The sequence below is a fragment of the Microcebus murinus genome, chromosome 18, assembly GCF_040939455.1.
Source record: "Microcebus murinus isolate Inina chromosome 18, M.murinus_Inina_mat1.0, whole genome shotgun sequence".
NCBI classification, from domain to species: domain Eukaryota; kingdom Metazoa; phylum Chordata; class Mammalia; order Primates; family Cheirogaleidae; genus Microcebus; species Microcebus murinus.
The window spans coordinates 27,995,446-28,018,289 of NC_134121.1; the positions used below are offsets into that span (position 1 = coordinate 27,995,446).

General features: G+C 39.8%; 2 protein-coding genes across 7 annotated transcripts in view; one reads left to right on the plus strand and one right to left on the minus strand.

Annotated features, from left to right (window-relative positions):
* TADA2A (transcriptional adaptor 2A) overlaps positions 1-11,628 on the minus strand; it is a 52,071-nt gene extending 40,443 nt beyond the window's left edge. For both annotated transcript variants that reach the window (XM_020281293.2, XM_075994381.1), the window contains exons 1-4: positions 11,544-11,628; positions 9,345-9,470; positions 2,390-2,496; positions 776-835 (exon numbers count right to left, since the gene is read on the minus strand). In XM_020281293.2, the coding sequence (XP_020136882.2) occupies positions 776-835; positions 2,390-2,496; positions 9,345-9,369 (192 nt within the window). In that variant the 5' untranslated portion in view covers positions 9,370-9,470; positions 11,544-11,628. The remainder of the gene's footprint in view (positions 1-775; positions 836-2,389; positions 2,497-9,344; positions 9,471-11,543) is intronic.
* Positions 11,629-11,700: 72 nt separating this feature from the next.
* ACACA (acetyl-CoA carboxylase alpha) overlaps positions 11,701-22,844 on the plus strand; it is a 292,538-nt gene continuing 281,394 nt past the window's right edge. For all 5 annotated transcript variants that reach the window (XM_075994382.1, XM_075994384.1, XM_075994383.1 and 2 more), the window contains exon 1: positions 11,701-12,254. In XM_075994382.1, coding sequence (XP_075850497.1) covers positions 12,217-12,254 — 38 coding nt within the window. In that variant the 5' untranslated portion in view covers positions 11,701-12,216. The remainder of the gene's footprint in view (positions 12,255-22,844) is intronic.

The following is a 22,844-nucleotide window of genomic DNA, read 5'->3' on the forward strand; positions in this document are numbered from 1 at the left end:
GTTCATTTTATAACTTAATTCTCAGAGAGTAATTTTCCCAAGGCAGAGGAACGGAGTGCCAGACATAAACTTCACCACTGCCCACATGAATCACATAAAAATTCTACTAGCAGGCCGGGCGCTGTGGCTCACGCCTGTAATCCTAGCTCTTGGGAGGCCGAGGCGGGTGGATTGCTCAAGGTCAGGAGTTCAAAACCAGCCTGAGCAAGAGCAAGACCCCGTCTCTACTATAAATAGAAAGAAATTAATTGGCCAACTGATATATATATAAAAAAAAAATTAGCCGGGCATGGTGGCACATGCCTGTAGTCCCAGCTACTCGGGAGGCTGAGGCAGAAGGATCACTCGAGCCCAGGAGTTTGAGGTTGCTGTGAGCTAGGCTGACGCCACGGCACTCACTCTAGCCTGGGCAACAAAGCGAGACTCTGTCTCAAAAAAAAAATAAATAAATAAATTCTACTAGCACACAGGGACAACACATTGGCTACATGTATATCAAGAAGCCTAAAAAGCAGCATACCTCTTCTCCTCATTTCAATATCTCACATAGTACTTCCCTTAAATATCTTCTAAATTTGAAACAAAATCTGAGTACATAAAACTATTTTTGTACTTAAATATCTTAGCAGGTCCACAAAACCCTAAAAACTTAGTGGATAATGACTACCAAATTCAGAAGAAAAGAGAAAAGAGAAAGATACTTGGAGATGAAGAAAAATTAATTCCCATTAGTTTTGAACATAAAATGAACATAAATTCCCAATAACTTCATTACCATTATTTCATAAGTATGATCACTTTGATGTTTCTTGTACTCAAATCCTCGAGTGAAACACTGCAAAGAAAAAAAACTAAGTTACAAAAAGCTACTTTTAAAAAATGTTTTACAAAGGATAGAAGATAATTTGTGAGTACCCCTGTGACAAGTTTTTTTTCTTTTGAGACAGGATCTTGCTCTGTTGGCAAGGCTAAAATGCAGTGGTATCATCATAACTCAACTGCAACCTCATACTCCTGGGCTCAAGCGATCCCCCTGCCTCAGCCTCCTAAGTAGCTGGCATGTGCCATCACATCTGGCTAATTTTTCTAATTTTTGTAGAGCTAGAGTTTTGCTCTTGCTCAAGCTGGTTTTGAACTACCAGCCTAAAGCTAAGTACTGAGCCACTGCACCTGGCCTAGTGAAAAGTTTTTACGAAGAATTCATTTAATCTTATCTACAACTGCAAAGAATGGTATTTTCATCATCACAGCTTTTCAGTGGTCCTCACAGAAAAAAGTCTGGAGAAAAAGACTTGCCTAGGACAACTCCTTCTTGGATAAGAGCACAAGCCCTGGAATCAGATTGCCTAAATGTGAATCCTGGTTCCATACTTACCATATTTCAGCAATTCTAAGACATATTTTTTCATATTTTAAAACTCTAAAAACAGGATTCATCTTCTAATGGAAAGTATATGGCCAGGGACAGTGGCTCATGCCTATAATCCTGGCACTCTGGGATGCCGTGGTGGTAGGACTGCCTGAGCTCAGGAGTTCAAGACCAGCCTGAGCAAGAGCAAGATCCCATCTCTACTAAAGACAGAAAAAATTAGCTGGGCATTGTGGCATGTGCCTGTAGTCCCAGCCACTTGAAATGCTGAAGCAGGAGGATCACTTGAGCCCAGGAGTTTGAGGTTGCTATGAGCTAGATTGATGCCATGGCACTTTAGCCTGGGCAACAGAGTAAGACTCTGTCCCCCCCTAAAAAACGTATATCACAAATTTCATTAGCCATTTTTACATTTTAACACTTATGAAATTGGGATCCTTATAATCAATATTGTCTTGGATCTGATAAAATAGAGCATTTGCTGGGTGACCTTGAGCAAGTTACTTAACCTCTCTTGGCCTGAGTTTCTTCACCTATAAAATGGATCTATAAAATGACTAATCATACTTACTTCATAGAATTATAGTGATGATTTAAGGGTTAATTCATGTAAAGTACTCAAAATAGTTCCTGGCACAGAGTAAGCACTTATAATTAGCATTACTACTGCCATTATTACCCACAAAATAGTTTGTTCCTTTGTCACCTGGACCTCACTCTTCAGCAAGACAACAGTCATCAAAAGGAATAGTCTTCCACTTCTGTTTCCTATATCCCAATACTTTAAATTTACTTACAAAAACAGTGTTAAGCATTAGGCTGATACACAGTTGTGGAATAATCAACAGTCTATATCACCCATCTGCTCTGTTCCCCAACTTTTCACAGGTAGAATGTGTAAGGGAAGATTGACTAGAAGGAATTGATTTAATAAGATGTGGTTCTCCCGAGCAATCTATAGTAGTCTCTGAATGATATATCATAAAACTAGACTAGGACAGGCGAGCATTATTAAGTTACCTGCAAGCAGAGGAAAAAAGGAGGTGGCCCACATTCAGCACACTTGATGTAAGGCTCCATGAGGTAGGAGGAGCAGCCTCGGCAAGGTGGCTTATCAGAAGGATCACCTAGAACAAAGAGAAAACAAATACACCAGCTTCAAAATAACCTTATGATTATCTTGGCACAAACATGCAAAAAGGTAAAAATCTGCAAATGACTATGCAGGTATTGAGCTGACTTGAAAAGTTCATGGGAATGAGATGAGCTCGTCCCAAATAAGGAAAAGCAAAAATTATGCTTTTTTATTAACACTTCAGGGCAGCATTGTTTCTTCCTACAGTGTACTCGCTACTTTAAATAGCATTTAAGTAGGTACTGCTCTCCCAGAGAAATTTACAAACACACGTTTTTGAACTAGAAGTTTCGTAATACTGGAAACTTATTTTTCCAGGAAGATAAAATGGACACATACCTACACAACACATATATAGAGAGCAAATCTGACAAAATGTCAACAATTGCTGAAAGTAGGTAGTAAGCATACAAATAATCACTGTACTGTTCTTTCAATTTTCCTATAAGTTTGAAATTTTCGTAAGTTGGGAAAAAAAACTCCTTCAAATATATGCCTTGGGATATACTTGATATTTGAGTTGGGATTTAGACCCGGGAAATCTTCTTCCCTTTCTCCCATGATAAACACAGAACATAAGCAGACCTTTCTCCAGTTACAAAGACAATAGTATCTCTCCAAAATATTCAGGCAAGGAGAATTATCAAAACTCCCTAAAGTCATAAAAATGCAGATATATGTGTCCCAGATGCCTAAAACTCTGCCTCTCTGGAGTCAGGGCAACCTAGCAAAACTGTTCCCTATAATCAACCACAAGAGTCTAAGTAAAGAAAGTCTTTTAAGGTAGATGAACAGATCCAATTTTTCAGCCCAGGGCAGGATTTCTCACACTTTTTTTTTTTTTTTTGAGACAGAGTCTCACTCTGTTGTCCAGGCTAGAGTGCCATGGTGTCAGCCTAGCTCACAGCAACCTCAAACTCCTGGGCTCAAGCAATCCTTCTGCCTCAGCCTACCGAGTAGCTGGGACTACAGGCATGTGCCACCATGCCTGGCTAATTTTTCTATACATTTTTAGTTGGCCAATTAATTTCTTTCTATTTTTAGTAAAGACAGGGTCTCACTCTTGCTCAGGCTGGTTTCAAACTCCTAACGTTGAGTGATCCACCCGCCTCAGCCTCCCAGAGTGCTAGGATTACAGGCATGAGCCACCGCATCCAGCTTCTCACATTCTTTTATAGCATTTTCCTCTCTGAAGTCCAAGAAATACACTTCTAGGCACTTTTCTCTCCTCCAAATGGTGATTATTATTCAGTTGTTTTTAAATAAAGACATGGAGGAAAATAACAAAAAAGAAACGTACTCTTGGTAGTAGCTTCATATTAAATATAGGAAACAGCAGCTACTTCATTTCTCCCATTTTAACTTTTAACATGGAAGAACAAAAATTGTTTCATAGTAAGTACTAGATGCCAAATTACCAAATTACCATTACCAATTACCATTTTTACCAAATTATCCTCTTCCTCATTTCCCGTTAATGATATAAGCTTGCTTCTCCTTCCTCAAACTTTCCTCAAACAAAAAAGCATCAGCTACAGACTAGAGGTTTTAAACCCTTATGTCAAGATGCAATTATTTTGCAAAAAAGTAATTCAACTGGCCAGGCACGGTGGCTCATGCCTGTAATCCTAGCACTCTGGGAGGCTGAGGCGGGCGGATTGCTCTAGATCAGGAGTTCGAAACCAGCCTGAGCAAGAGCGAGACCCCGTCTCTACTATAAATAGAAATAAATTAATTGGCCAAATAATATATGAAGAAAAAACTAGCCAGGTATGGTGGCACATGCCTGTAGTCCCAGCTACTCAGGAGGCTGAGGCAGAAGGATCACTTAAACTCAGGAATTTGAGGTTGCTGTGAGCTAGGCTGATGCCACAGCACTCACTCTAGCCTGGGCAACAAAGTGAGACTCTGTCTCAAAAAAAGAAAAAAAAGTAATTCAACTTACAGTTCTTAAAATTTCAGACAATAAAAGTATAAAGAATGTCTTTCACTATTAACATTTTGAAAAATATTTTTTGGCCTTCTATGTTTATGTGTAAATATTTAACAAAAGTGAGAAGCTATACATGATGTTTTGTACCTTATTTTTTTTTATTTGACAATGTATTATGGACATCTATGCATGACAGTACACACAGATCTTGTTCTTTTTTAATGGATGAATAATATTCCATTGCATCATTTATCTAACCTAATGGTTCTCGACTACTCTCTTAGGGAGACATGTTAGAAATCTCAGGAGGTGCTTTTTTGTTGCCACAATGACTAAGAAGCACTACTGGCATTTTGCAGGCAAGGACCAGGGATTCTAGATATCCTGCAATGCTGAAGACATTCCTGAACAACAAGAAATTGACTAGTGTCTTGCACAACTTTCAAATGTCCCATTAGACATTCAGGTAGATGAAAAACCTCCTAATTACATGACCTAGAACCTAATTACGTACTATATGGAGAGCAAAATATTTTTGACAGTTTTAATATACACTGAAATTTCCAGTAAGGCAATTACATGTAATCCCAGAGGACAGATTATATTTTATTTTATGCAGAACTTTACCAGGAGTTACTCAAGCTTGTGGTATTTCTTAGTCACCAATACAACTGAATCATTCTGCATTTACAGTTGTAAGATGCACAGTGATTTGACATATGGGTAGAAGCATTTGGCTGCTGAAGTCATTGTGTCTTCTATTATAATCATGTCTAAGCATATTGAAATACACATTTTATTTTTGAATTGTATCACTTCATTAAAAATTAATTTTCTTTTATTTATCTCTTTTATTATAGTTAGGGCATTATTATCTTTATTTTTTCAAATCATGTATATTATCTATGTATTTCATTTCCAAATATTAAAAAGGGATTTTAAAATATTATAAAAAGATTGCCAGGCATGGTGGCTCATGCCTGTAGTCCTAGCTACTATACTTGGGAGGCTGCAGTGGGAGGATGGCTTTAGCCCAGGAGTTGGAGGCTGCAGTGAGGTATGACAGCACCAAAGTACTCCAGCCTGGGCGACAGAGCAAGACTCCATTTTTAAAAAATAAATAAAAAATATATGTATTATAAAAAGAATTCACTGGGTCTTGTAAGGTTGAAAACAACTAATCTAACCAGTTCTTTACTGGTGGGCAGTATGTTGTTTCCATTTTTTCACTATTACAAAGAACACTAAGATCTTCGTATGCACAACATTTCACGTCTATTTCGCAGGAAATATTATTTTCCTAAAACTAGAATTGTTCTGTGTACAGGGAGTTGCTGAGCTTTTTGATACCTAGAACTCAACTGTCCTTCAAAAAGGTATTTCAGAATTTTTCTATAATCTAGGAGTGGAGAAAGGCTTTTTTACAATCATTCGAAATCCAGAGGCCACAAACGGTTAATAAATTTGACTACATTTAAAAAAATTATTTTGGCAAAAACACCATAAACAAAGCAAAAAATCAAGTAAACTGAAAGAAAATATTTGTAAACATATCAGAGATAAAGGGCTGAAATTCTTACTATACAAAGAACTTTTAAAAATTGAGAAGGAGAAAAAAAGACCAAAGATCCTACTGCAAAAGACACAAAGAGATAATTTGGGGGAAAAAAGAGAGACATAAAAATGAGGGCCAGGCATGGCAGCTCACACCTGAAAACCCAGCACTTTGGGAGGCTGAAGTGGGAGGACCACTTGAGCCCAGGAATTCAAGACCAGCCTGTGTAACATAGCAAGAGCCCTATCTCTTAAAAAAAAAAAATTAGCCAGTATGGTAGTGCACATCTGCAGTCCTAGATACTCAGAAGGCTAAGGTGGCAGAATAGCTTGAGCCCAGGAGTTCAAGGTCACAGTGAATGAGCTATGATTGTGCCACTGCACTCCAGCCTGGGTAACAGAACATGTTTCTATTTTTAAAAGGCCTTAGATATGAAAAAATGTTTAGCTTCACCCATAAAAAGAGAAATAAAAGTTAAAACTATACTGAGATATAATTTCTCACCATTCAGATAGGCAAAAATTACAAAGCTTGATAATAAACTTTCTTACTTGGGCTGTGGAGAACTAGGCACTCATATATATTGCTGGTAGGAATGTAAAATGGTACAACTCCTATAGAAGGGATTTAGCAGCATCTACACAAAACTATGCACACTTTTATCTTTTGACCTAGCAATCTCGCTTCTAGAAATTTACCCTGAATATACACCTCCAAAAATACAAAAATACACATCTCTAGGGTTATGCATTGAAATACTATTTGTAATTACAAAATATTTAGATGTCTAAGCATTAGCAAATGTTTAAAGAAACTAATGGTACATCCACACAATGGAGTACTATGCAACTATAAAAAAAGAACAGGAATAATTTCTATAAACTAATATAGTATTTCCAGGAGACAGTGTTAAGTGGGGGGAAAAAAGCGCAAAATGCAGACAAACACTCCACCCTCACCTTCCATTTTCCCTGCTACTGCCTCCAGGCCTGTTGCTATAGAGCAGGCATCCTCAAACTATGGCCCCCGGGCCACATAGGAGCTACTTAGCACATTTATCCAGCCCTCCGGGTGTTTCTGCCGCCACAGCCTGTCCTGCTTAGCAGCCAACTGGTCCTGGGCACTCTCCAACGGTCTGAGTCACAGTGAACTGGCCTCCTGTTTATAAAAAGTTTGAGGACCCCAGCATAGAGCCTACCTGTATGTCAATAAACAACAGCTGACACAAAAAAAAAGCGCAAAAGAGCATATATAGTATGCTATTATAGTATGCTATCTTTCCTATAAGAAATGAGAGAATATTTAAAAACTATGTCCTCTTATCTTTGCAAGAATTAAAAGACAGATAAACCAGAAACAATGAACGTGGATAACTATTAATACAAGGGGTTGAGGAAGGGGTATTAGAATGAATTGGAAGAGGCCGGGCACGGTGGCTCACGCCTGTAACCCTAGCACTCTAGGAGGCCAAGGCAGGCAGACTGCTCAAGATCAGGAGTTCGAAACCAGCCTGAGCAAGAGAAAGAAAGAGAATTAAAGAGAAAGAGAAAAAATAAAGAGAAATAAATTAATTGGCCAACTAATATATAGAAAAAAATTAGCCGGGCATGGTGGCACATGCCTGTAGTCCCAGCTACTCGGGAGGCTGAGGCAGCAGGATCACTTGAGCCCAGGAGTTTGAGGTTGCTGTGAGCTAGGCTGACGCCATGGCACTCACTCTAGGCGTGGGCAACAAAGTGAGACTCTGTCTCAAAAAAAAAGAATGAAGTGGAAGAGATACAGGAGGGAGTCAAACTTCTCCAAATACATCTTTTTGCAGAGTTTTGATTTTTGGAACCACATTTATTCTCTACATATTAAAAAGTAAAATTAAATCAGTAAAGATGGAAAAGGAAAACTGAAAGCAAAAATGAAACAGGAGTACCCAATAAACAGTATTTCAGAAGAATACTATAAACACATTGAAGAAAAAAAATCACTTCAAGTAACTTATGAACATTTCACAATATACCTTCAGTATTGGGTAATATAGGAAAGGACTACAAATAAATCCCAAGCTTCTGGAAGTAGGTCTGTTTTGAGTAGTGATATGTACAAAGGTAATTCTGAAATCATTTTGGAAGACTGAACAAATGAGTAAATGTAAGGAATTAGGGACAAGAAGAAAAGCCTGGGAAGATAACTGAAGGCAACAATGTGAATTCGTGACTTCTAAAAAGTACATGTATGCACACATAAATGTGTACACAAATAGGTATGTATATTGATATATATGTATATGGCATAGACATGCATGTATTTCCTAGTTCTATGGGCCAAAAGGGCCAAGATGCAAAGATACTCTAGTAGCAATGAGCGGTGACAACATGTTGCTCAGCCATTATTACTCTCTGAAAGGACCAGGACTCCTCAGAGAAGTTGCTGATTCTAGGACTGAGGCAGGGGAGGTAAAAGATGTACCTGGAACATATAGTTACACCAAAAAAGGAAGGAGATGCTAAAAAAAAAAAAAAAAAAGTCACAAAGATGCAGGTGCCCATTTGGAAGGGCTCCCTGTGGCCAAATCTGGAATAATCTGAGGACCTAAATAATTAAGCATATTAATAAATAAATCATTGAAAAAAATAGGAATTTATGTGTCTACATACTGATAATAAATAGATAAATAAGGGACCTGAGACCATAGATATATACCACCATTCCTGGCTATCAACTGACATTATTTCTTATCAAAGTACTTGAAGCATATTATTAAATTTAAAGAAATTCCACTGCTTTTTTTAAGTCTAACTACAGGTTAACCATACTATGCCTGGTCCATCTTAGCTTTGTTTTCTTCTAAGACCCAGGATGACATGTTTGTGTCATGTGTTCAGTGGGAAATCACTAAGCATTGGCTGATTTTATTTTGATTTAATACTCTTTTTTTTTGAAACAGAGTCTCGCTCTATTGTCTAGGCTAGAGTGCCCTGGTGTCAGCCTAACTCACAGCAACCTCCAATTCCCATGCTGAAGCAATCCTCCTGCCTCAGCCTCTCAAGTAGGTGGGACTACACGGAAAAGCCACCACCCCTGGCTAATTTTTTCTATTTTTAGTGGGGGTCTTGCTCTTGCTCAGGCTGGTCTTGAACTCCTGAGCTCAAGCGATCCTCCCACCATGGCCTCCCAGAGTGATAGGATTACAGACATAAGCCACCGTGCCCGGCCGGATTTGAAACTCTTGTAATTTCTTTAGGATCAGATTCACAGGACTTTACTACATAACTTCAAAGTGTTTATTTTTGTTCCTTGATCACCTTCCAGTTCAGTTTGCTATTAATATTCACCTGAGACTTGTTCCCACTGTACTTACTACTAAAGGAACCCAAACGGTCCATTCCCTGATTGGCAAAGACTGCTGCTTTGATCTTCCTCAGTGTAGAGATTCTTCAAGATTTCAGAACTGGCCAACACATATACACCAAAGCTTGATAACTCTCTGTGAACAAACAAAAGTGACAAACAGATTAGAAAATAATTCAAAGAAACAAAATAAAGAGAAGATATACAACATAATTAGCTCTACCACATCTAGCTTTGTAATGCTGAACAAATTATTTTATCTCTATAAACCTGTTTACTTCTCTGTAAAATGGATATATACTACCTCCCAGAGTTGTGTGAGAATTAAATGTCATAATCAAATATCCTAATACATATAAATAATATATCATGGTGCATGGTCCATTGTAAGCCCTCTATAAATGCCATATGTCTTTAATAAACAATTGTTGGCTTTCTCTGCCTAGCATCACTTCTCTCCTTAGTCCTCTTTCCTTTGAGGAACTGACTTTCCTACATTTCTTATGGTACTGATGGGATTGTCAATCACAATACTCCATCTAAACAAGCTAAAGCAACCAGAACTCGGCTTCCAGAAATCTGGGTCTTGAGTAAGACACGAAGGTCAGGAGGCAGTTGGAGCTCAGTCACTTACTGGTCAAAGAGTTTGGTCCAGGAGCTCTGTCTGCTCAGATCCCTATCCCCAGATGGCCCAACTGTTTAGCTCTTCTCTCACTTCTCTAATAAAACTTTAATCCAAATGAGTTTCTGTTACTGGATCCTATCTATTACAACATAAATTTGTTTGTTAATTTACCCTTTCAACAAATACATAATAGGTATATACAGTACAATGTACCAGTATCTTCTTTGAAGGCAGAAATAAAACCATATTAATATTTCACACTAAATCAAGAAACAGCCCTCTTCATTTTATACAGCCATAGCTTTTATTTGTCTTTTTTGGCATTTCTCACATCCTACTTTGTGAGGATTACTTCTGAACATACATTTTCCCCCTTCTAGACTAAATTAAAGCAAAGAATACATCCAATACAAATTTGCATGTTTTTAAAGTGCCAAGCACAATTTAACACCTATGTAGTGAACAAATAACTGTTAGTTCTACAAAAGGTTAGTTCACCTTTAGTTTTCCCAAAGTGCCTTATTTCACCCTGATATTTCTAGCTTGGGGAATAATTCATCACTAAGTGTATGCACCAGTCAAATAACATGGCTGTCAATGAATTTTTCTTTTTTGAGGTGGGGTCTGTCTTCCTGTAGTCCCAGGAAAACGTGGTCTTTGAAGAAAAATGAATCTAGGTAAGAGTGTATTATGTACCCACTCATAAAATAATGGCCAATATTTACTGAATTTTTCCATATGCAAGGTACTGGCTGATTATCTCTTTGAAACCTCACAAACTTCTCAGACAAGCTGCCTTTTGAAAGGAAAAGAAGCTCTGAAAAGTTGTGGTACTTGCACAATGTCTTACAGGTAATGAACAGCAGTGTCATTTCAAATACAGATGGTCAAGTAAAGGATGGGTAGAATACACTCTGATAAATATTTCACGTCAAAAAGCACAAGATTGCAATAAGCAGAATCTTCTTTTATCCTGTCCTCTCACAGGAGACCACATTCTTCTGACACTAACATCCATGGGAGCATGGGCACTAGCTCCAAATTAATATTTGCCGAATTCAAATTAGTTTCTGGGTGAAGTAAGGTACTGTCAGCGGCAGATTCGGCGTGGTACAGAGTAGAGGTACAGGCGGTTAAGTTTTGGAGCCAAGGTTCAAATCCTTACTTCGTTCTTATTAGCTGTATGATCCTGGGCAAGTCATTTTACCTGAGCTTCAGTTCCAAAATGCAGTTAAAAATACCTAGTTTGGAAGGCCTACCAGGAAATTCAATGGGTAAGGGCGGCCAGGAGCACTAAACACAGTTACCATAGGAATTACTCGCTCCATTGCAGAGACTGAAGTATCGAGGCTGGGACACTGCGGCGCCGCCCAGACGCGGGGCGGGGCCTGAGCGGTCAAGTCGGGCCCCGCGCCGCCCTCCCCCACAGCGTGGCGCGGCCCGGAGACGCCGGGTCGCTCGCGGCCGGGGCCCGCAGCCCGCCCCTCTTCCCCCGCTGCACCTCGCGGTCCCCGCTTCCCCTTAGTCCCGCTAGAGGGGCTCGCGCCCCGCCACCCGCCCGCCCTGCGCTGCCTCGCGCCTCACCTCGCCACGTCCCCCTCCTCCGCGCCCAGGAGCTGCCAGCCGCCCGCGACCCCAGGCTTACGTGCGCGCTCTCGGACGGCGCAATCGCGAGCGCGCCGTGTGCCGCGCGCCCGCCGCCTCCGCCCCTCCCCGCTCCCCGCCCCTGGCTTTAGCGGCCCCCGCCTGGTGCCTGGTGCCCGCCGACGCCCCCTCTCCTCCTTCCGCGGGCCGCGCCGAGCGCCTGCCACAGTCCCTGGGCCTGAGGACTGGGAGGATGCGGCTGAGCCGCTTGCCTGACTCTTGAGTCCCACCCGTAATTACTTTTCCCGTGTGGCGCGTGGCCCGTCGCCAGAGGCTCCCCAGTGCATCGTGCGGTTCGATCCCCTGCGGAGTGCGGTGAGGCCTACCCGGCCAGTTCTGTCAGGCTTTGTGATAACATTCCCACCACCACCACCCCGTTGCAGCAAAGGAAATTGAGGCTGAGGGACTGGGCCCCAAGACAGCGAGCCGTGGCTGCCTCTCCAGTCCAGGCCTCTCAGTGCTGCTCGTGGATTAAACAGACTGACTGAATGGTTTAAAGGGTGAAGAGGGTATATTTCATTCAGATGCTTCTGGAACGTCGAAATTGTCTTCTTTGGAAAGAACCATCCCCTTTGGGCTTCAGAGGCCCAAACTGAGGCGCAATGATGACAGGATGTGGTGGTCTACTCTGATGTCAATCTTGAGGGCTAGGTATGTCCCAACATCTATTACTACTACTAATGATTATTATAATAGCTACCATTTGTTGAGTACTTATTGCATGCCAGGCATTGTACAAAGCAGGTTACACACATGGTCTCGTTTAAAACTCACGAGGTCAGCAGCTATTATTATCCCCATTTTCCAGGTGATGAAATTTAGGCACTGGCACATATATAACTTGGGATCACTAGGAAGTGTTGAGGAAAGAGATTCAAACCATAGTTTATCTTAACGATTATGCTGTTATATCTATCTAGATGTGTGTCTTTGATAAATTTGCCCAACCTTTTTAAGAATCCATTTACACTTTCTGCCTGTGTGGGGTCTTTGATCCTTTTTTTGGTATACGAGTAGTATAAGTTCATTGTAAAAATAAATAAATAATTGAATTTGCATGAGTGAAAAATAATGTGAAAACTACTTCCCACCAGGTTAAATAAACAGTAGCATTTTGGTATATACCCTTCCATTGTCCTATGCATCATGTCAATAATTATATGATAGAATATCTTTACATTTGATGTATCCTGAAAATCTATTCATTCATTTGACAAATATTTAATGAGCAGACTGTTCTCATTAACAGGTGCTGGGAATTCACAGTGAACAAAGCAAAGTCTTTGCCTCATGGAGCTTATATTACAGTGGTGGGGATTGACTATAAGCAATACACATATTACTAAATAATAGGTAATGCCCAGTAATATAAATTTTATGGACAAATAAATCAGGATAAAAGGATAAGAGTGATGTGGGGATTCTAGTTAGGGTAGATAAAGAAGGCCTCTTAGTAGAGGAGACACATAAAAAGAAATCTAATCATTTGATGAAAGAGGAAGCTGTGTGCATTTCTAGAGGGAAACTATTCAAGAAGAGAAACAACAAGTGCAATGGCCTTCAGTCAGGGACTTGTTTGGCATAGAAAAAAAGTAAGTGCTAGCCCACACCTGTAATCCTAGCACTCTGGGAGGCCGAGGTGGGAAGATTGCTTTAGGTCAGGAGTTCGAGACCAGCATGAGCAAGAATGAGACCCCCATTTCTAGTAAAAATAGAAAAATTAGTCGGGCATTGTGATGCCTGTAGTTCCAGCTACTTGGGATGCTGAGGCTGGAGGATCCCTTGAGCCTAGGAGTTTGAGGGTACAGTGAGCTGTGATGACACCACCGTACTCTACCCAGGGCAACAGAGTAAGGCTCTGTCTTAGGGGAAAAAAAGGAAATTGAAACTCACTCCCGACCACCACCAAAAAAGAAAAGTAAAGAGACCAGTGTGGCTGGAGCACATCATATTAGAGAAATAAGACAGAAATCATAGTTTGTAGCCAGATCATGTATTGTATGGTAAGCCATGGTTAGATTTTGGATTTTATTGGGATAGGATAGAATATTATGAAGAGTTCAGACCAAAGGAGTGATAGGATTTGCTATAAAAGGATCACTCTGGGAGCTGTGTGGAGAATGGATGGTAGAAACATTTAAAATTGCCCTTGAAAGCATAAATTGTCCTCTTACACAGCAGTTGTTCAACAGATAATTTATTAACATGGGTGTTTCATCTACACCTGTACAACCACTCTAAACATCTCTACAAAGTGGAGCTAGGGTCAGTTACTCATATCTTCGTGTCTTTCTCACCTAAATTCAAATTTTTTGAGACTGGCTAGGGCATATACCCAGACCTGGATGTTATGATTGTCAACAATGAATGTAAGTCATTAATGCACTACTGTGGAAAAAACGGTCCTAGGCAATACTAGAATCTATTTATTGAACATATGGCTTTGTATTGATGTTAGGACCTCCATAGACCAATTTAGTTAATGTTCTTAAGAAAGATGTGGAGAAATTAAAATGCACAGTGCCAGGAAGGATAACACTAATTCAGGCAGTGCCTTTCTAAGTTTTTGCCTTCAGTGATGTAGTGGATAGTAGCATCACTTATGAGATCAACTGAAGGAAGAACAGATTTGGAGGAGAAATTAAAAGTTGTAGGTTGGATCTATGTTTTGCATTCTGACTGGAAATGACAGATTTAAATCTAGAGTTCCTTGGAGTAGTCAGTGCTAAAATCGTGTAACTGTGTTAGAATTGTTTCTTTGCCCGTGTGTCTTCCCTAAATGAACTTGAAGACAGATACTGTCTTCTTTGTAACCTCACTGCTTAGAAGTGTATTCTCAACAAATATTTGTCAAATGAGCAAGTAAAGGCAAAGGTAAGAAGGAAGTCACTCAAGCAAAATGTATAAGGTAAAAAGAGAAGATGTGTACTCTACACTTTCACTGATGGTCCAAGCACCTGAATGTGACTTACAAGTAGGGTGACCATAGTTCAATCTGCTCAGGACAGTCCCGGTTTATACTTGTTGTCTGTATAATTATTAATATTGCCTTATTTCACTTTCAGAGGTGTCTGTCTGTATAATAAATTTATACGGTCACTCTCTGTAGAAAGTCCTAGCCTCTTCCTATTTGTTTATTGTCACTGGATCATCTTAGACTCCATTCTCCAACCAGAAGTATATTCATTTCTCTTGTGCACTCTTACCTCCAGGCTTCCTTTACCAAGATACTGCCTACCTCAACTTAGACATTGCTTCCTCAACAATACATCTTCTGACCCCCCAAAGACTGAGTTTAGTAGCTGTTTTCTTATGTGCTCCCAGTGTACCCTATATTTAACCTGTAATGCAAAGATGACTAAGTGCCTTGTTGTTTCCTCATTAAACATCTCTGTAAAGGAACCTGCAAAAAATACCTGTTGTCCTTTTTAAGCCTGAAATTTAATATCCAAATCAGTCCATACTGGACCTATATTTTTGAAGATTGACCTTCAAGACAGACTAATAGCACATTCTTCAAGCCCTTTCATTCTTAACTAACTGAAGAAGTTGACTTTTGAACTAGGAACCCAGCAAGGAAACTTGTATCCTACCATCAGGCTCTGTAACATGCCTGCCATTGACTAAGACCAAAATATCCCAACAGCTCCCCCTCAATTGCTAAGCTACTATAGTTAGAATCAAAAATACAGTTTCTGAGCCTCCCTCCCTATGGAAATGATACTGTACCATGTCTACTTACTATATCCTGAGTGCTGAAAGACTTTATAAACTTTATCTCAGCAGGGCGCAGTGGCTCACACCTGTAATCCTAGCACTTTGGGAGGCCAAGGCAAGGGGGGATTGCTTGAGCTCAGAAGTTCAAGACCAGCCTGAGCAAGAGTGAGACCCCGTCTCTACTATAAATAGAAAGAAATTAGCCAAACAACTAAAAGTAGAAAAAAATTAGCCAGGCACAGTGGCGCATGCCTGTAGTCCCAGCTACTCGGGAGGCTGAGGCAGGAGGATCACTTGAGCCCAGGAATTTGAGGTTGCTATGAGCTAGGCTGATGCCACGGCACTCTAGCCTGGGCAACAGAGTAAGACTGTCTCACAACAAAAACAACTTTATCTCACCTAATCTATATTTTTCTTGCAGCTAAGATGGCTCTTTGTAGTTTTGTATGTAGATAGATAAAAACAAAAAGTCTAAAAGTCTAGCCATGCCTTCTAGGCTTCAACTTCCTCCCCTTTATACTCAGATATACCCAGGCTGTGTAATTTAGCCAGAAATTTAGGTCCTGGAGCAGACCATTTCCCCAACTACAGGGGCAAGGAATAACTACTGTTAATAACTCTCTACTGTTAACTCAGTAGAGAGAACTTCACTCCACAAAAGGCCTGAGCTTCAAGGGTTACAGCTTCTGGAGTTCATACATTAAGGCACTTGGAGAGAAGCCCTGGCTTCCATGCAGCCCGTCAGGACTAGTTCCAGCTCTCCAACCTGTGCTGCTGCCTCTTAGGTTGAGGAGTATTGCCCTCTTCCTTCCCACCCTGTCAAGACACTCCTCCCCATCTTTCTCCCTTTTTGGCCACCCTAGTCAAAGGAGTTATGGAATCAATCCCTTCTTGACAGAAGATTCCTGGACTGCTTATATAACTTGATCTACCCTTACAGTGACCAGTCTGCAGAGGAAGAGTTGAAGCACCTTTGGGCTAATCTACTTAAAGAAATGCCCAGGGCACAGTGGTGTCCCAGCTACTCAAGAGACTGAGGTGGGAGGATTGCCTGAGCCTTGGAGTTCGAATCCAGCCTGGGCAACATAGCAAGACCCTGTCTCTAAAAAACAAAAACAGGCCGGGCGCTGTGGCTCACGCCTGTAATCCTAGCTCTTGGGAGGCCGAGGCGGGCGGATTGCTCAAGGTCAGGAGTTCAAAACCAGCCTGAGCAAGAGCGAGACCCCGTCTCTACTATAAATAGAAAGAAATTAATTGGCCAACTGATATATACATAAAAAAAAAAAATTAGCCGGGCATGGTGGCGCATGCCTGTAGTCCCAGCTACTCGGGAGGCTGAGGCAGAAGGATCACTCAAGCCCAGGAGTTTGAGGTTGCTGTGAGCTAGGCTGACGCCACGGCACTCACTCTAGCCTGGGCAACAAAGTGAGACTCTGTCTCAAAAAAAAAAAATAAAAAAAAAAAAAATAAAAAAAAAAAATAAAAAACAAAAACATACAAAAGAAAGAAAAATAAAAAAGAAAAAAAATACAAAAGAAATGAAAGGTCTACATATAGCCATTTCTCTACAGAGTGGCTTGCCTGGTGTGTGTTTCTGCATAAATAAGAGGACCCTTCAAGATCTCAAAGGTTAAGAAGAGGTGAAAAGAAAATTCTGCTAGAGAGCCCTGCTGCATCCCATTTTATGATAAGGAAAAGGCAGCTTCAGAGAGGTAAAGCCACTTGCCCTAAGTCATTCACTTATTAGGTAGCACAGCCAGAATTAAAATCAGATCTGTTCACACAGCAAACAAGACAATCAACAAGATGAGAAGACAACATATGGAATGGGATAAAATATTTGTGAGCCATACATCTGATAAGGGGTTAATATCCAAAATACATAAGGCACTCCAACTCAATAGGCAAGAAAATAACCCGATTAAAAAATGGGCAAAGAAAAAGACATTTTTCAAAAGAAGACATACAAATGGCTAACTGGTATGTGAAAAAAAAAGTTCAACATCAGTAATCAGAGAAATGCAAATTAACACTACAATGAGCTATCACTTCACACCTGTTAGAATGATTATTATCAAAAAGATAAGAGCAAGCATTGGCAAGGATGTAGAGAATGGAAAACCCATGTACACTGTTGGTGGGAATGTAAATTAGTACAGTCGTTATGGAAAACAGTATGGTAGTTCCTCAAAAATGTAAAAGTAGAACTACTATTTGATCTAATAGTCCCACTTTTGGGTATATAGCTAAAGGAAATCAATATGTTGAGATATCTGCACTTACATGTTCATTGCAGCCTTATTCACAATAATCAAGACACAGAAACAACCTAAATGTTATCAGCGGATGAATGGATAAAGAAAATATAGTATATATATACAATGGAATACTGTTAGGCTTTTAACCACTTCAGTACCAGCGTCGACTGTAGTCAATAGCCACAGATGAATGCGCATAGTGACGTTAGCGGACAGCTGTGATATGACTTTTCTAATTTTTCATTTATCAAAATAAAATTGTGAACATTTAAAAATAACGTAATGAGGCCGGGCGCTGTGGCTCACGCCTGTAATCCTAGCTCTTGGGAGGCCGAGGCGGGCGGATTGCTCAAGGTCAGGAGTTCAAAACCAGCCTGAGCAAGAGCGAGACCCCGTCTCTACTATAAATAGAAAGAAATTAATTGGCCAACTGATATATATATAAAAAATTAGCCGGGCATGGTGGCGCATGCCTGTAGTCCCAGCTACCCGGGAGGCTGAGGCAGAAGGATCACTCCAGCCCAGGAGTTTGAGGTTGCTGTGAGCTAGGCTGACGCCACGGCACTCACTCTAGCCTGGGCAACAAAGCGAGACCCTGTCTCAAAAAAAAAAAAAAAAAAAAAAAAAAAATAACGTAATGAAAACATACATGTATATGTTACCTATTCTGATTTACATTACAAGTAAAGCTACCTGTAAAGTAAAACAAGCTTTCAGTGCTTTAAAGCTTTCCTCATCACACAAGCGCAAAATGGATTCCTTGTCCATGCACAGCACAAACTATGGTGCGGACTATGAGTGCCGGCTGTAGGCAAGGTTTCGCAGCCGGTGAGCGCTGTACCAACGTGGTTAAAAAAAAGGAAATCTTGTCCTTTGCAACAACATGAATCAACATGCATGAATCTAGATGACATTAAGCTAAATGAGATAAACTAGGCACAGAAAGACAAATATTGCATGATCTTACTTGTATGTATAATCTAAAAAAGTTGAACTCATAGAAGCAGAGAGTAGAATGGTGATTACTAGGGGATGAGGGAGCATGGATTGGTATGATGTTGGCCAAAGGGTACAAAATTTCAATTAGGAGGATTAAATTCATGAGATCTATTATATAATATGGTGACTATAGTTAATGGATTGTATACATGAAAATTGCTAAGAGTAGATTTTAAATGTTCTCACCACAAAAAAAAATGATAAATTGTGAGGTAATGAATATGTTAATTAGCTTGATTTAGCCATTCCACAATGTATATGTATATCAAAACATCATGTTATATTCCATAAATATATACAGTTTTCATTTGTCAATAAAATTTTTTAAAATAATGCCACAGGTAAATAAATAAAAGATACTTCTTAGAATGAATATAAAAAATAAAATAAGAAACCAGATCTGGCCGGACGCGGTGGCTCACGCCTGTAATCCTAGCACTCTGGGAGGCCGAGGCGGGCGGATTGCTCAAGGTCAGGAGTTCAAAACCAGCCTGAGTGAGACCCCGTCTCTACCATAAAAATAGAAAGAAATTAATTGGCCAACTAATGTATATAATATAAAAATCAGCCGGGCATGGTAGCGCATGCCTAGTCCCAGCTACTCGGGAGGCTGAGGCAGGAGGATCGCTTGAGCCCAGGAGTTTGAGGTTGCTGTGAGCTAGGCTGACACCACGGCACTCACTCTAGCCTAGGCAAGAAAGTGAGACTCTGTCTCAAAAAAAAAAAAAAAAAAAAGAAACCAGATCTGTCCAAACATAACTAATAAACTACTTCTCACTATTTAAAACTCAAGAGTTAACAGGTGTCAGGATTTTCATAATACCATGGCCATTAAACTGAATTTTCATGAAGCTAGGCTTTTGCTACCCATCTCTTCTGCCTCTTCCGCACTTCACTGATTTCTTTCTCATCTACACAGAGTGTAGGATATTTGTCTCATGAGTCACCAGGCTTTGGGTGGAATCCAGAAGGTTAGTTAGACTAGAAATATATTGTTGCTAAGTAGCTCTTTTATCAAATTTTAAAATGCCTACTAGGCAGCCTAGCTGCATACTTATCAGGCTAATATACAGGGCCTCCACCTTTTGACTGTCAAAACAAGCTTCTAAAGTATTTTGCATCATTTGGTGACTGTCTATACTCTTTTGCAATCAAGTGCCTAATAAATGTTTGAAATATTTGTAAAGAACCTGGCACAGTTTAATATAATTGGAAAATTATATGGGCTTTGATGCTTTCCTGAATTTGAATCCTGTCTCCATTCCTTACTACCTTTAAGAATTTAAGCAAGTTATTATCTTTCTATTTCTCTTTTCTTCTCATATGTAAAATGATAACGATATCTATTTCATAAGAGTTTTATAAGGATGTGATGATGTATGTATGCATAGTACCTAATTCTCGGTGGGTGGAAGTCAAATAAATTGTAACTTTAGTTCTAGAAGTGCTCCACAGGATGACCCCAGGGCTTGTTTAGAAGTTCTTTTAGGCTAGGTTAACTAGTGCTGAGCATTAGAATTTTTTTAATTATTTGTTTTGTTTTGTTTTGTTTTGTTTCTCCCCTCCCCCGACCCTACCCGCCTTTTTTAATTATTTGAATCAAGAACAGAATTTTTTTTTTTTTTTTTTTTTGCTAGCAGCTTCTTCAGTATCTTCCTCACTACAGAAAACTAAATAAAATGTACATTATCTCACAGGTCACAGGACAAATGTGCCCCATGTAGTTGCCATATAAGACAGATAATCCAGCCTTGTCTCAAATGGAGAACAAATTCAGGAGCTATGTCCCATTTAATTAATGTAAATAGTGAACAAACTTACGTATTATGAGCAATTAACTATAAGACTGTTCCTCAGTACAGAGTGAATACTTTTATTGTAATCAAATAAAACTTACAACAAGGTTAATCTGATGCATATTTAATATGTGTAATTGTTATGGTGCTGCATGATAATTAGGCCTTAAATGTTAAGCTGTTTACATAAATGACTGTAATTGGTTATTTTTACACAGCCAAACACATTTTTTAGTGTTTGCTCATCTTATTAATTTTCTAGAATCTATAATCATGCCAAAGAGAATAGTTTTATCTGAAATCCTTCACTACTTAATCAGGCACTCTCACAAACACGCTCTTCAAAATGACACAGCAGGGTTTCCCTCCCAACGTAGTACTAAAAATAGCTACTGTTTAAGGCGCTCTGTATATATTTTCTCATTTTAGTCCCTAAGAAACCCTTTGAGGGAGATGTTATTCCCATTTGACTGATTCAGAAACTGATACTTGAATAATGTAAGCAGGCAGTGTAATAGTGATTCAGACTTCTACCCCAACCCCTAACCACTTTATACAACCTCAGAAGGTAATGGATCACAGCAAAGATATGTAATGTTCCTTTAAGAGATAGAATGGCTCTTAGAAATATAGAGCATGTATAGCATATGCAAAGGGAGAATGAATCAACCTGAGAAAGGGAGGGGTTAGTCAGTAATGGAAGAGTTAGAACCTACTGAAGCTTTTTTAGTGTCCATTCAAGGAAGATAGCCTTGAACAGTGAATTTCAAGCATTATTGCCCTGTTATAGCCTACTACTGTGTTGTAAAGATACCTTATCAGCCTAATGTCATTGAATATTTGAATTTTAGACCTAACTCGTCTTATTCTGATTCCTTTAAAAAAGAATCATTCTAAGTGTTAAACTAGTGTTTTCAACCTTTTTAACATAATTGCCATCCCTAAAGAGCTTTTTTAGACAATGACCTCCCCCTACAAAGTGTCGATATCACAGATATACCTTATATATGTTTATGTACTATATATATGTACTTTGTACATAAAAAGAGTTTTTTTGCCCCTCAGAATAAGACTTTTTTTTCTCTTCCATTATGAGTGCATAAGTTAAACAATGATGCATGAATAATTCAGCTTCCCATGTAGAACTACTTTCAGGTTCAGAATATGCTAGTTACATAAAGATAGTAGTATTTCTGTACATGTGACAATTACATTTCTCATTGTAAGTTAATAAGTAATTTTGTACATCTAATTATATTTCTTATAAATTAATGAATTGATAGTTTTATCTATGAACTTGGTTGGTGTGACTCTGCTCCTAAATAATGGGTCATTCTCTATGTGTGGAAAGTTTGGGTTTCTTTGCCATTAGTAAAGTTACTTAAAAAAAAAAAAAAAAAAGTTTGGGTTTCTAAGCCTATAAAGCAGCCTGAGAAGCCTTCTCACAGACTGCTAGCCTTCTTCAAGGCTTTTTACTTGAAACTTCCAGAGCATTCTTTTATTTTTTGTTTTGTTTTGTGTTTTTTTTTTGAGACAGAGTCTTGCTTTGTTGCCTAGGCTAGAGTGAGTGCCGTGGCGTCAGCCTGGCTCACAGCAACCTCAAACTCCTGGGCTCAAGTGATCCTTCTGTCTCAGCCTCCCAAGTAGCTGGGACTACAGGCATGCGCCACAATGCCCGGCTAATTTTTTCTATATATATTAGTTGGCCAATTAGTTTCTTTCTATTTATAGTAGAGACGGGGTCTCGCTCTTGCTCAGGCTGGTTTCGAACTCCCGACCTCGAGCAATCCGCCCGCCTCTGCCTCCCAGAGAGCTAGGATTACAGGCGTGAGCCACCGCGCCCGGCCCCAGAGCATTCTTATATGTTCATTCCTTCATTTAGTAAATATTTATTGAATCCTGCCATAGAGAGGGAGGGAACACAGGGCAAAGCACAGACAGGAGGGGGAAAAGAGCAGATTTTGTTCTGGATATGTTGAAATTTAAGGTGCCTGTAGGATACAGAGGTGAAGCCAAGGGAGATGTCTAGGTCAGGTCAGAGATATAGATTAGGGAGATATAGATTAGCAGCAGATTGATGGAAAATTTGAAGTCACAGGAGAAGACAAGATTACCTGAGCTCATTGCATAACGTAAGATAAAAGAAGGGTGAAGAATAGCAACTTGGATGACGGCAGGTAAGACACAGAAAAGCCCATAGTCCAGAATGGAGAGAAGAGCAGCAGGAACGGTTGGAGGTATTAATAGAAAGTAGTCAGCAGAGCATTATTGAGACCCATTGTGGGCTGGGTGCTGTAATCCTAGGGCTCTGAGAGGCCGAGGTGGGAGGATTGCTTGAGGTCAGGAGTTCAAGACCAGCCTGAGCAAGAGTGAGGACCCCCCCCATCTCTACCAAAAACAGAAAAATTAGGCGGGGCGCAGTGGCTCACACCTGTCGTCCTAGCTTTCTGGGAGACTGAGGCTGGCGGATA